The sequence below is a fragment of the Gymnoscopelus microlampas genome (genome assembly GCF_963454915.1).
Source record: "Gymnoscopelus microlampas genome assembly, chromosome: 18".
Classification (NCBI taxonomy): domain Eukaryota; kingdom Metazoa; phylum Chordata; class Actinopteri; order Myctophiformes; family Myctophidae; genus Gymnoscopelus; species Gymnoscopelus microlampas.
The window spans coordinates 34,038,742-34,053,632 of record NC_139955.1 but is presented as its reverse complement, the minus strand read 5'-3'; the positions used below and the strand labels follow the sequence as shown (position 1 = coordinate 34,053,632).

The 14,891-nt window shown below is 39.4% G+C and overlaps 2 protein-coding genes across 2 annotated transcripts; one reads left to right on the top strand and one right to left on the bottom strand.

Annotated features, from left to right (window-relative positions):
• Positions 1–139: 139 nt before the first annotated feature.
• On the top strand, positions 140–5,209 carry LOC311034028 (cholesterol side-chain cleavage enzyme, mitochondrial-like; the record flags this gene model as incomplete). The annotated part of the gene is made up of 9 exons (XM_084041766.1): positions 140–402; positions 1,191–1,346; positions 1,707–1,906; positions 2,022–2,225; positions 2,754–2,914; positions 3,569–3,735; positions 4,262–4,340; positions 4,753–4,962; positions 5,087–5,209. The coding sequence occupies 9 exons, from the start codon at positions 140–142 to the stop codon at positions 5,207–5,209; spliced, it is 1,563 nt and encodes a 520-aa protein (XP_083897892.1).
• A 1,993-nt stretch (positions 5,210–7,202) lies between these two features.
• tmem33 (transmembrane protein 33) lies at positions 7,203–14,588 on the bottom strand. Its single transcript, XM_084041283.1, has 8 exons — positions 14,468–14,588; positions 13,191–13,265; positions 11,164–11,258; positions 10,779–10,966; positions 9,719–9,786; positions 9,268–9,401; positions 8,843–8,926; positions 7,203–8,351 (listed from the first exon to the last, which is right to left on the bottom strand). The coding sequence occupies exons 2-8, from the start codon at positions 13,245–13,247 to the stop codon at positions 8,222–8,224; spliced, it is 756 nt and encodes a 251-aa protein (XP_083897409.1). The 5' UTR covers positions 13,248–13,265; positions 14,468–14,588; the 3' UTR covers positions 7,203–8,221.
• Positions 14,589–14,891: the final 303 nt, after the last annotated feature.

Sequence of the window (14,891 nt, the reverse complement as noted above, 5' to 3'; positions counted from 1 at the left end):
GTGTGTGTGTGTGTGTGTGTGTGTGTGTGTGTGTGTGTGTGTGTGTGTGTGTGTGTGTGTGGGGGGGGCTTAAGGCTGGAGTCACTACACACTATAACCATGCGGTGCCACAGAGCAGCTGGAGTCGCATTGTGCCAGGATGGCCAGATGGAGAGTATGTGCTGGGACTCTGTCCACATCCTGGACAGATCTGCGGATGACTGTGCGCCACAGCAGCGCCGACGCCGCAGCCATCAGACAGGTGTCCTCAAACAGCAGCAGCAGCATTGTGAGGCCTTTCAGCGAGATTCCCGGGAATAGGAGCGCTTTGGGCAGCCTGTACAGTTTCTGGAAGCAGGGTGGACTCGGCAGCATTCACCGCATCATGGTTCACAACTTCAACACTTTTGGACCCATTTACAGGTAAAAGAAGCAAAAGGCACTTTCCACCAGGTATGAAGCTTATACTTGACAGCTGCATTTGCAAGGAACATCATCATGAATTGCCTATACTGCCTTAAATAGAAGAACTGTTGTTTAAAGTGTTTAAAAATGTCTTGTTAACATCTAGCAGACAAAAGTTGCATCTGACCTTGCATATTGTAACTCTAGTTTAGGGCAAGGCTATATGAAATTATTTCCTCGAATCCTCGTGTCTATATAAACAAATGGGTCTTTTTCAATAACAAAAACACTCATGGCCTTGACGAGACAAGTATACTTGGCAAGTATGGATTGTACGACAACATGAGCACACAGGAACCATCTGTTAAGTTTAATATATCTATCCATCCATTCAATTATAGACAGAAAGAAATGACAAATGTTCATTCTGAGATTACGGTATGTGATTCCTCCAGCATGTATTTCGGAGGTTCTTAAATAATAGAAAAGCTCTATTTATAATGTAGCTCTATTTTTGATCATTTTAACTTTGATGGAAAATGAAGGCCTATCAATATAAATCATAAAAAATCATTAAAAAAATGTGTTTGGGCTTTCATTGTACAATGTAGAGGTGGTGACAATTTCTCTTTTTTAAACCTCTGTGTTTTCTAATTTTTCATCTTGCAAAGCTTTTGATGGTGGTGAGTGGTGACAGTCTTTGTTCAGACTTTGTTCTCTTAAAATGTGCTTGTTAGCAAGAACTGACAGAGACAAATTGTTTGATTTACAACATAGCAGTAACTTTTCTATCTCTATAAAAAAAGGGAGAAAATTGGTTATTATGAGAGTGTGAATATCATCAATCCGGAGGATGCAGCTATCCTGTTCAAAGCAGAGGGCTACTATCCTAAACGGCTGGATGTACAGCCCTGGACATCATACAGGGACTACAGAAGCCGCAAATATGGAGTATTACTCAAGTACGTGTTTTAGGCGTTTAGGCGTCATTTTCAACTTATCTTTATTCCAAGGACCAGTTTTATATGCATTAGGCCATGGATTCCCATTTGATATATTTTTTATAACTAGTGGGACCCCAATCTTCACTGTAAAATGTAGTGTAATTTACAATTTGTATGCTCAAATGGAAATAGAATTCCATTTGAGTGTAAAAATAGGATTCCTTTTGTACAATCTCAGTTACATACCCCCACATTGAGAACCAGTAGACTATTGAGCCTGCATGACAGTGATTTGGGGAGTTTTGACTGCTAGTAAGAGCAGTCAACCAAGATGTTTCCTTTCTTTTTTTTACTAAGTCTATACCTCTATTCCAAAAGAACTGGTGAAGACTGGAGATCAGACAGGGTGATTCTCAACAAGGAGGTGATCGCTCCGAAGGTGCTGGGAAACTTCATACCTCTGCTGGATGAGGTTGGCCAGGACTTTGTGGCTCGAGTCCATAAGAAGATAGGGAGAAGTGGCAAGAACAAGTGGACTGCTGATTTCTCTCACGAACTTTTCAAATATGCACTGGAATGTAAGACTGGGCTTAACTCAACTCTAATTTCACAACCTTCTGTCCGCATTTGCGATTGTTATCATTACACTGCTGATAGGTGTCACACGTTTGTGTTTATATCTTTTCTCTGCAGCGGTGAGCTCGGTGCTGTATGGTGAACGCCTGGGCTTGCTGCACGATCACATCGATCCTGAGTCTCAGCATTTTATCGACTCTATCACCCTTATGTTTAAGACCACCACCCCAATGATGTTCTTGCCCCCACGGCTGCTGAGGCTGATCGGTGCTAAGATGTGGAAGGACCATGTGAAGGCCTGGGATGCTATATTTAACCATGGTATGCTTTCAACCAGTGGTGGAAGAAGTACTCACATCTAGTCTGTTACAAGAACAAGTTCGGTATTCAAAATCTACAAAGTAACTAGTTACTAAAACGTTCAAATAATTGTAGTGGAGTAAAAGTACAATATTAACCTTTGAGATGTAGTGGAGTAGAAGTAAAATTGGAAGTACTCCAGTAAGTAAAAATACCTCAAAATTGTACTTAAGTACAGTACTTAGTTACTTTCCACCATTGCTATCAACTAGAAAAGGGCGCCCCACGGAGCATATTTCTCCACCAGACTGGGTGGCCTACGTAGGACTGTGTACACAAAAGCACTAGACAACTCAAAATAAGCATCAACACTCGAAAGGTGACTGCGTAAAAAGGATGAAGCATGTGTGTGTGTGTGTGTGTGTGTGTGTGTGTGTGTGTGTGTGTGTGTGTGTGTGTGTGTGTGTGTGTGTGTGTGTGTGTGTGTGTGTGTGTGTGTGTGTGTGTGTGTGTGTGCGTGCGCGCGTTGTTTTTTATGTGGCTCACCAGCGGACCAATGCATCCACAAATGCTACACACAGTTACGTCAGGAGACTGCCTCTCCAAACAAATACCCAGGGGTCCTGGCCAACCTGCTGATGCTGGACAAACTTCCCATCGAAGATGTCAAGGCCAGTGTCACCGAGCTGATGGCTGGGGGAGTGGACACGGTACAGATACGTCAACAAACTTGCTCTGGCAAAGCAGAATCTGGTCTACCTAAACACAGACAGAACAGAGCATTTCTGTCTGTGTATACTGCAAGCATTTGGCCAATAACGTAACGCTGATTTGTAATATAAGACGTTTTTATTTCAACAATATAACTATTGATAGTTACATCATAATGAATAGTAGTAGTAAGCCGATTCTAAATGTCTCCTAAATCCCAACAGTATTCTGAAAAACGTATGTTTCTATATCAGTGGTGCTCAATCTTTTTCATGTCAAGGACCCCCAAAATGATATGTATTTGGCCGTGGACCCCCATCAAAATAGTTTGTTCCAGTGACCCCCAGAAGCAAAGATTTGAGTTAAAAATGTTCGCTTTAAAAATATATATATTCAAAGATTTGCACACATTTTCACGATTTTTCAAAAATAGCAGATCTACAAGCTCGTAGCGTGGCACTGGGTGCCGCGCTATGAGCTTGTAGATCTGCTATTTTTGAATAGCCAAATGTGTAAATAATGCTTTTTAGCTCAAATCTAAAACTAAAACATGCATAGTTATTGGCCAGGATGAAACTGGAAACACATCAAATAGATAACATTAAGAACCAGGCTTAACTTGATTGTGTGTGGTTCTGTGAGGTGTTCCATAGACTTCCATAACGCTATTGTGGACACTGTATGAGTTGGCCAGACACCCCGGTCTGCAGGAGGAGCTGAGGGCAGAGGTGGTTGCTGCCAGGGCGGCGAGCCAAGGAGACACGATGGAGACGCTGCAGAGGGTCCCTCTGGTCAAAGCAACCTTGAAGGAAACACTGAGGCAAGGCAAACTACTCAGCATTATCCAAAGATTTGAGTTACAAATGTTCGCTTTCATTTTCACATATTTTCAAGATTTTTCAACAGATCTACAAGCTCATAGAACTCTGTGCCACACTATGAGCTTGTATATCTGCTATTTTCCCCGGTCTTAAAAGGGTTAATCTGACTCTGACTGAGAGTGTGGCAACAACAAAACGGATTCATACAAACATGATGCCAGTATAAAGAGCAGCAACCAGTTTGTACAGCTTTGAAACCTGCCAGTGTTCTGACATGTTTTTAATACATACGTAAGCGATTCTATAACCGGAATGATGAGGCTTACAGTATATACTTTTGCGTTTTGCCTCATTTTTATCAGAAATGTCAATATTCACCTGTATATCCAGTATTCCATCCCAATACTTCTAAACACCTCTAGTGATAATGCTTCCTTCTTTCTTTCATGTATGCATCTTTCCCTTACTGTAGTATGAACTGTGGTATGCACATAAATGCTTGAATTGACTTGACTTCTCATTCAGGCTCCATCCTGTGGCAGTGAGTTTGCAGAGATACATAACTGAAGATATCATCATTCAAAACTACCACATACCATCTGGGGTAAGAGGCTGCTTAAAGGGATAGTTCACCCAAAAAAGAAAAAGTTTAGTCACCCCATGGAGACTTGAATTCATGGATATGTTTTTGTTTTTTGTCACATTCCTAAGCCAATAATTTGATGACCAGCAGACCGGTACGCATCGGTTCCGGTAGGAAACACTAAGAAGACTCTTGTGTCTCCTACCGGAACCTCTGCCGGTCATCAAATTATTGGCTTAGGAATGCGGCAAATAAAAGAAATAGTCATGAATTCAAGTCTCCATGGGGTGACTCATCGATAGAAAAAAATCATTTTAAGTGATAATGTAGCAAATTGTATTTTGTATAATTTCAGCGTGGTAACTGGTATAATTATAGCTAAAGTTTAGCAGCACTTGGCATTCTACTCTCTCTCTCTCTGTTGTGTTTACAGACTCTGGTCCAGTTAGGCTTGTATGCCATGGGCAGAGACCACAGGGTATTCTCCAGACCAGAGCAGTATCAGCCATCTCGCTGGCTGAGGACAGAGGAGCTCCAGAAACAACAGCATTTCAACTTCAAGGGCCTCAGCTTTGGCTTTGGCCCGCGGCAGTGTCTTGGACGCAGGATAGCAGAGACTGAGATGCAGATCTTCCTCATCCATGTGAGATGCACACAGACATGTTATAACACATTTACACTGTGGAAACAAAACATGAACACATGATGTGTATGTGCACAGGCCAGTATTATAACTATGTTCTTGCATTGACTTCTGCCTTTTGCAGATGCTTGAGAACTTCCGAGTGGAGAAACAGCGGCATGTGGAAGTGGAGAGCACCTTTGAGCTCATTGTGATACCAGAAAAACCTATTCTATTGACCTTGAAGCCTCTGAACAGCAGCCGGTGACTGAAAAGGTCAGAGCTGTATGCTGGAGATAAAAAAGTAACTCAATGCAAACCTATATGTTTTTATTGAGCAAGCCTACTGTCTCCAATGCACACATGCATTTTTCAAAATTAAAATGTATCCATTTAATGGTTAATAAAATATGATTGACCAAAAATAATATTTTTATGAGAATGATGTATTTTGCAATATTTTTCACTCTATGCAAAATATAGCTCATATAAAGAGAATCTGAAGACATACTACCCTAACTGTAAACCTAAAAGAGTCATTATCTCACTATAAAGCCCTGAGGTACTCCCGTCAACCAAGTATAGGGTTTATTGGTTAATGGTTAAGCAAGCATTTTCTGACTTGATGAAGTTCTTTAGTGCCAACAAAAAAACGTCCTTCTACCGAGGGCCACATGCTATCCTTGAGCAGATAAGAGATGTACTCCCAACACAGCAGGTTCAGGGCCCTTGACCTACACTACATGCAGAGGTATAAAGTAACCACGTATATTTACTCAGGCACTGTACAATTTTGAGGTTTTTACTTTTACTCAGTGGTGGAAAAAGTACTCATATGTTTTACTTAAGTAAAAGTATCACTACTGCAATGTAGAAATACTCAGTTTATAAGTGAAAGTCTGGTATTCTAAATTGACTTGAGTAAAAGTACAAAAGTATTGGTATCAAAATTTACTTTAAGTACCAAAAGTAGAAAGTCTAAAATCTTTTGAAAATAGCCGATCTACAAGCTCACAATGCGTCGCGATGCATTGTATTTTCAAATGGTCAAAATGTATATAGAGCTGAAGTGGTTAATGTATGTTTTGTAATAATGTTTTGGAACTAGTAACTAAAGTTTTCAAATAATTGTAGGGGAGTAAAAGTACAATATTTGCCTCTGAGATGTAGTGGAGTAGAGTAAAAGTACAGAAAATTGGAAACACTCCAGTAAAGTAAAAGCACATCAAAATGGTACTTGAGTACAGTACTTGAGCACATGTAGTTACTTTATACCACTGCTTTTACTTTACTTGACTATTTCCATTTTTATAAAATACTTTATACTTCTACTCCACTACACATCTGAGGCAAACATTGTGCATGGACTGTCTTATCATAGCACTAAACATATTCACAGTCAGTCACACTGCATTTTGCTCTTGCGTCATACTGGAGGATGGGGTGTGAGAGTAGGACACGGGGTGTTGACGTAATTAAGGTCAAGGGGAGAGTGTAAGGACGACTCGAAGGAGGTAAGCAGGCATTCAAATGTTGTCTGTTTTGGGATGTATTCCTGTTATTCTTTCTGAATCATTTTGTCTGTGACTACTACTAATCCACTACATCTCAGAGGCAAATATTGCACCTTTACTCCATTACAATTATATTATTTTAGTTACTAGTTACTTTGTAGTTTTAGATTATCGTTACAAATCATACATTAACCACCTCAGCCTTATTTAAACTTAAGCCGTTTGAAAAAAGCTGATCTACAAGCTCCCACTGCTTGTAGATCTGCTATTTCCAAAAGTTCTATTTGAAAACTTGTGAAATTGGACATTCTGCATAAGGAGTACTTTTGGTACTTCAAGTACATTTTGATGCCAATACTTTTGTACTTTCACTCAAGTAAATTGTGAATACCCAACTTTTACTTGTAAGGGCGCGCTCCCACAGCACTTTTCTTTTACCTCTGGGGCGGTATCTGCCAATGCTTTGTCAATGCAAATGCGTGGATTCTTGGAAAAATTCCGCAAGACCATGAATCCACGCATTTGCATTGACAAAGCATTGGCAGATTCTGCCCCAGAGGTAAAATAAAAGTGCAGTGGGAGCGCGCCCTAACAGAGTATTTCTACATTGCAGTATTGATACTTTTACTTTAGTAAAAAATATGAGTACTTCTTCCACCAGTTAACAATTATAGTATTGATAGAGACACACAGTAGAAGTTCCAAATGCATGAAGACAAAAGACAGTGGCGTCACACCGAATACACCTTTTTGTTTGTACGATTTTCTTCATTTTATTTATTTATTCTATTTTACTCTGGTCCTACAAACATGACTTATTTGTAAGCAAATAAATACATGTGACATGGTAGAAATACCTGGGCATGCAATAAGCATATCTACAAAAGCCACAAAGAGGCTGAATCAAATGCAATTCAAGAAATTTTTGAACCTTAACAAAATCTAGAATGCAAATATGCATTTGCAGCACCCTTTCCATGTACTGCATAAAACATGCACGTTTGATTCATATATGCAATGTTGTGGTACCTTAAGATAGACTTAAAACAAAACAGCAGATACCTTTTTGCTAAATGCAGCACCCATCTTTACACACCTCTAGCTCACAATTTTAAGTGTTAATGGCATTTATAGTAGTTGTTAAAACATAATCATAACATCAAATGTTATGCACATAAAAAAATGGAATTGGAAGATGTATACATTTCACACAATAACATCTTTCATCCACGTTCCTTTGAAAAACAATTATATAAAAAAATCTGAAACTGTATAGTATATCTTCATTTAAATTACTAATCTCTGAAAGTTTATGTTTTATTAAGTGTCAGAATAAGCCATTTTCATGAATAAATAAGGTAATAATAGGACAGATGTCGTTAGCTATGAGTTCAACCGTCATAATCGCAGCTCATAGTCGACTTCTGTTCTTTTTCAATGGCCAACAGAGAGGAGGAGAGAGGATCAAGGGGGAATGTCCAGCTTCTGAATGAGGTCAGATAAAAAAAAATCTAATCAAACTGAAAAAAGGCACTATGAGGGGTTCAGTGCACGGTAGCCTGGTCCTCCGCTGCAGTACACAAATATACAGATAAGCAGGACTTATTAGACTTGGTAACATTCTTCAGTTGTTGGCAAGGTCTGTGCCAGCAGAAGTTTATAAACGCACCCCTCACAGTGGGAACAAAAACAAAGAAAAAATAAAAACAAAGAGATCGAGGTTAGGTTTTTAGAAGGAGAGGAAGAATAAGGTCAGGTGGTTTAAGTCAGACTCCCGTGGGGGCCAGGCGGCTGATGAAGGCAATGCTGCTGTAGCACATCCTCCTGAAGAAGGCAGGGCACTGAGGCTTCATGATGAAGTGTTCCAGGAGAACCCGCAGCTCCGTGAACAAGGTGCTGTGGGGCAGACGCAGAGCCGCCGTTAATGATAAGGTATATCGTTACGGTGGGGTGCTAACCAAAACAATTCCTTTTTTTATTTATCATTTAACCCATTAAGACCTGAGGCCATTCTTAAAAATGTTTTCTAAATCCTAACAGTTTTTTGAAAAAAATCACACAAAAAAATGTTCACGATTTTTCAAACCGAGCTATGAGCTTGTAGATCTGCTATTTTTGAATAGCCAAAGAAATCTAAAGTGACATAGATGCGTTCCAGGTATTAATGGGTTAAAAAAACATTTTAAAACAGTGAAAATAGCAGATCTACAAGCTCACAATGCGTCGCAACACTCTTGCATGATGAAGTAGAGCACATTATTTAATTTACGAAATAACATAAAAAGTCAAGATATGGGTTTCTTTTATACTAAATGTTCAAGGAATTTGTGCTTCGTGGGCGATAAAAACAAGGGAGGTTTACAGCCAAGTTAAATGCGACTTCTCACCGGCAGTATGGGTTTCTTCTGGATGTGTAACGGAGTGTGAGGAATCTATAGTAAATGAAAGGCTGCAGTAGGCTTCCCTGGCCACTGTGAATGAAACAAAGTTCAACAATCATTACTGCACATTAGATTAAGGATTTACCTTGCTTCAGGGAAATCTAAGTAGTAATAGATACTATGTTCTGAAGAGCATTCAAGATACATTTCTATCTCTGGTTAAATTCAGGTTTAAAAATCATCAGAACATAGTTATCAGAACATATTCTGATGAAGTTAATAAATACATTTGAGTCTGTGCAAAAGGCTTACATCTTTGAGTGCCACCATTTCCACTTATCAGCTTTTTTAAATTTGTTATGGTCAATATGCTAGCAACTTTCGCTCATAAAAAGAATGTATTTTTCTTTAGGATGAATAAATGAGCATACCTGAAGAGCATGAAAACAGTGGCTGGCATCAAAAAGATCTCATTGCACGCAATGAACTTGAGGATGTTCTGCTGGTTGGATGTAAGTTTGTCCAGGAAGTTTCTGATGAATGCTAGGCTTGTGGGACCCACGGACTACATGAAATAAACAAAGCAAGTCAAGAATTCAGCTGCTGCTAGTGTCACTTAGCTATACGGGTAAATAATATACACTGGTAAATAATTGTAAATGAGTAGTGAAGCATCACGTACGGATGAATAACAACTAGCACCCTGAATTAACCAGCGTATAATGGCTGTGGTGTTGTTTTTCACAAGAACAAACTTTATTAATCCCCTGTAGAAATGGGTAACCGTAGGTAATTGGAGACAGGTAATTGGACACAGATGGGATACAGAAGATGTGAGATAGCAATACTGTTGATACATGGCAAGTGCCTTGGTTTACTTACATCCAGCACCTTCTTTGTATAGGTGGTAGCATGAAGCAGGGAGAAGAGGAAAACTGGGAAGATGCTCACTGGAGGTAATGGTTAAGGCTTCAACAGGGAGTGACATAAAACACCATACTAACCAAGTCAATCACAGCCAGTAAGGCCATCCAAATCATTTAAATACAGCTATATGAGATCATGTTACCAATGCCTGCAGCCAAGCCAAATGACAGTTTTTAACAGCAAATTTGCTTATTCTGAACTATTATGATGTTGTTCATCTTACATATGGTGCAATTGACATGTGCTGTGTATGACTCCAAATTAAGCAGAACAGTTAGATAACAAATTCCATGCATTTCTAAATGTTTGTTCAACGGTCAGAAAATCTGTCCAGGTGAAGCAGGGGTAAGTTCTTGCCCACCACCAATGAGACACCAATGCCATACTCGAATGATATACAATACATTCTAAATATCAAATTTCCGATCACCTGTTCTATAAATGGACTTGCTGGTTACAGTTCTCAATGTCCAAGCAGATGGGACTTTGCGTTTTCCAATGTGCAGAAGGTACTAGTATTCCTTGAAATAGCTTATAGTGCAGCATTACGCCCAAAAGCATACTGCCAAGGGAGGCAAGATTCCGGGAATATTCAAGGTGTAAACTTTCCACGGTAATTCATGAAGAGTTAAACGGAAATAATGGGAATAAAGTGGAAATATAGGCATTATTTTCTCAGACAACGGATAACAACGTCATACTATAGGTTTCCCTTTAAATTGGCATAATTTAACCCAAAAAATAGATAATCCTAGCATTGTTTTTTTAATGCAAGTTTTTCCCCCACCAAATATGTTCCCTCTTAAAAAGGTAATCTGCTCATTTCCACCTGGACTACATGGCTAATTTCCTGCACTTTCAACACTGTCTCGAGAAAGCACCTTGAGTTGGATTTTATCCGTGAAAGGTGGTAGTATGGCATAATAAGAAGTTTCTTATTATTATCTTTATTAAAATGTAAAACCACTAAATGCAAAATGACACCCTCCCCGCCCACCCTTAAAGATGAGGATACTTGTGATGGGGTAGGAGTTGACGAGGATGAGGGAGTACAGAAGGTAGTGACAGCTGTCCTCCTGAAGGGCCTGGGCCAGGAACGCTCGACTCAGCTGGAAGTGGGGAAGCCTCTGGTGCAGCCGCAGCGCGCTGGTGAGGGCGTTTGCCAGCAAAGCCCGTTGGTAGAAGTTGGCTGCCGCTTGGGTTCTAAAACCACAGAGATATGGTTATTAGTTCTAATGTTGTGAGTACAAATGGCCCCCTACTGCATCATGTTAACTATTCAAATTTATGACAATAAGGAAATAAAATCATACGGTTCCAATAACGCACAACTCAACATATTTCAAAGAGGAAAGTCAAATGGTGATATATGGGTATTGTGCGATGACTGGTATCCTTACCCCAACAATGGCAGGATGAACATGACTGAGCAGTAGACAGTGAAGAGTCTGGACAGCCACATCGCCGTTTCCAGCTTATTGCTCAATAAAAATTGCTGAAAAATAAAACTTTATTTTTTAACTCAATCATTTTCTTTTAAATCACATTATACGGTATATGGGGTTTAACTGGTTACGCAAGCACTTTTAGATGTATTTAAAGGACGACTTCACCCATTTTCAACCTGTCTTCATATAATTGGTCCTCACTAATGCTAATGATAATATGGCACTATTTTTGTCTACTCAGCCTGTGTCTTAGAGGAGGGCTGTGGACATCGATGGGGAATCCAAGCTAATAGAAACTACAGGCTTTCTATTCCTGGAAAGTTAGCATGCTATAATGGAAGCCATTGTTCTCGCGTTAATAAAAAAAAGAAAATGTCACTGGTGAACGGAAGTGTCCACAGCCCTATGAGACACAGACGGAGTAGAAAGAAATGACACAATTTTATCAGGAGCATTAGTGAGGATCTATTATATGAAGATAGGTTGAACATGGGTGACGTTGTACTTTAAACAGTAAGAATGTAGAGAGACATGAAGCTGAGAGGAGGAAAGACACCAGGCTGATAATGCGTCATCTGGTCTGCTATGGTCTAGCAGTGCACCCTGATAGGTGGAGTAGTCCAAACTTGCACCCATCAGAACTACAAATAACCATACTGGCTGTAGATGAGTCCTGCCTTCCTGTCCATCTCAATAAAGACTAATGCAAAACACATGTTGTAATATCGAGGGTGTTTATCGTCTAAACTATGGGCAAAAGGTAGTTAGGAGAGTGCTACACACTCACACACGCTATACTAGCCAAATTAAAGGGACGCTTCACCCAAACAAAACTTGGATTTGATGGATTAGAAAGGGTGAAGTGTCCCTTTAAGTAATTGATTCAATTTGGCCAACCCAATTTCTCTGTCCTCTTGTCAACAGTGCAGCTTGATCCTGAAAAAAAAGACCCCTGCATCCAATGACATAACTCAAAATATGATCATCTTTACGCTTTAAATAGATTTCTGATGATAATAGTAGTAATGGTGACCAATTTCAGACCAGAGTAAAATGTTTTGTTCCTTTGAATTTGTAACAAAAATAAAAATACATGTAAAATTTTCTTTCACAAATTTCTAAAATAGCCAATCTCCAAGCTTAGATCCGTAACGCATCGTCACAAGTTGTGAGCTTGTAGATCTGCTATTTTAGCTATTTTTGAAACAGGGCTTAAAAGGTTAATTAATTCATATTAACATGTATTTTTCTACGTTGTGCAAGTTCTCTTTTGGGTCACGAGCTGAAAAAGTTTGTGAAACACTGATAAGGTGACATTGATGAAACACTACCTTCCTCAGACATTTGGACAGAAACACAGCAGAAGATGACATGAATTGTGTGTGTTTCATTTAGGCATTATTGTGTGCCAGCGGACAGCACCTGAGCAGTTACCTTCATTGCTGGTCCACAGAAACTCCTTTCACCATTATAACCTTCAGCTGTTTTTAAGGTGACTATGTGCTGTTTGTAGCTGTTATAGGCTATAACAAAGGTCTGGCTGTGCTGTACATTTTGGGCCATGTTTGTGAAGTGTGGTTGGTGGCGCTACAACGATTGTCAACATAGGGCTGTTATATATAATACACAGGAATTGTATTTTTTTTAAATATCGGACTAATTATTGAGGCAATAAATAAAATACGGTAAAAGGTCGACTGCCCACTCATTTTTAAAAGGAAAAAATAAAAAGTAGTATTCAATTCAGTTAACTGCAAAGGAAATACAGTTGCTTTCCTTTAAGTAAATGTATCCTGGTGGCTGAACCAGTAGGTTGTCATCACAGAATCATTGTCGACCTCATTGTAACATTGACAGAATCTGGCTTACGTCTCAAGGAAACACATGTCATATCTCTGTCCCTCTCTTTCTGAAACCAACTAAATAAACATTCCTGTGAAATAGTACAATATTTTAAGAGTAGAAGCTGTATTGCTCACCACCGGCCCCAATCGGGGGGGAGGGCTTTGTTGTTGGTCTTGGTCTGCGTCAGACATCTTTGAGTGTTGGTCACCCTGTTGGCAAGAGAAGTCAAACCATGAGCCATTCTTCAACACAAAGCATTTACAGTACTAGCTAAGCTGGTCAATTAATGTAAATAATTAATCATTAATAATATACATCTATGCTAGTCTTGATCCAAGGCTAAAATGGATCTCATCACTAGCATAAAATAATACAATGCAATAATGTCATTTATAGCACTGACTGATTGTGCAATGTCCAAGCCACAATATCTAAGCTATCACTTTGAAAGAGGTCAAAATATCCATAGCTTTTTACCTGGACGTACAGTAGTGTATGCTGTGAATGCTGTACATATATATATGTTTTATTGCTACTAGTGTTGATGATGTCTAGGATATATCATTGTATGTCTTTGAATGTCTCTATGAATTGAATACACAGGACCACAATGGAAAGATTTTATGTCATCCTTTTAGCACCATTGTACAATCAATCAAGTGCTACTGGGTAGCTGGCTAACTGATTGTCAGTACAGTATACTGTGTATGTCCATAGTTTTAGTGCCAACATTAGCTGAACAGGAAGCTATCAAACGTGAATCAAGGACCACCGCATAGTCTGTCAAGGAGACACTTCATAGAATGATCTCTGTAGTTTAACTAATGATCATCATTCAGTGAACATGTTAGCATGCTAGCATCAGGGACACACCAGTCTAGAAGATTCTCACCGCTGCTAGCTAGTTGGCTAGCTAGCTAGCAGTGTTGCCAGATTCTGTGAGAGAAACAAGCAACCAGGTCTAGGAAAACAACCCCAAAAGAAACGACTATATGGAGCACATGAGCACTTTAAACCTATATAAATATGATATTTTCAAAGATAATCTTGGGGGGGGGGGGGGGGGGGTACATATTGAATATTTAAACATTAGATAACAAGCCCAAAATAATCAACTACACTTAAGAAAAAAAGCGAGCCCATAAAAACCGCAACCACCAGTCCAATATTTACAAGCAACTTAACAGAAAAACAAGCCCAAAGTCGCTTATAATAAGCGGACATGGCAACACTGCTAGCTAGATAGCAAACCTAGCCACAGCATTGAGCTTCATGCAGTGACTAGGCTACCGGCATCAAGTCCTGGGTGCAACAGACAGCTTTCACCGGGGCACACCGTGGCATGTATACCTGGTTATATGAATAACCGGTCAAATTAGATAATACACAAATATATGTGTTTATTGCCTACCTCAATATCATTCAATAAAAGTAACGCGTCGTGCGGCTGTAGCTGTCATGCGCTCTCTGACTGGAGTGGAGAGAACAGTGTTGCCAGATTTTGCGTGAGAAGTATGGAACCAGATCTATGAAAACAAGCCCAAAAGAGGTAAAGCGACTAGGCTAACCATGGCTATTTTGAAGTTCATTTCACAAGTTCAAAATGTATAAACACTCTTTTGAAAATAGCCGATTTCGATAGCACTGCGACGCGTTGTGAGCTTGAAGATCTGCCATAAAAATAAAAATAAATATTGGGGAGGACATTTCTTTTTAATATTGAGGGTCCTTGCAATGAAAATGTTTGAGAACCACTGGTTTAAACAACATTAGTAAACAAGCCCAAATAAGCAACTACACTTGCAACAGCAACCTGCAAATACCAATATTTACAA

Excerpts from the sequence above, each read along its gene's own strand:
- tmem33 (XM_084041283.1), bottom strand. The coding sequence starts at position 13,247 with ATGTCTGACGCAGACCAAGACCAACAACAAAGCCCTCCCCCCCGATTG. Across the intron at positions 9,787-10,778 it reads CAACTCCTACCCCATCACAA|TGAGCATCTTCCCAGTTTTC; the intron begins GTATCCTCATCT and ends CATTACCTCCAG. Across the intron at positions 9,402-9,718 it reads ATACAAAGAAGGTGCTGGAT|TCCGTGGGTCCCACAAGCCT; the intron begins GTAAGTAAACCA and ends TATTTCATGTAG.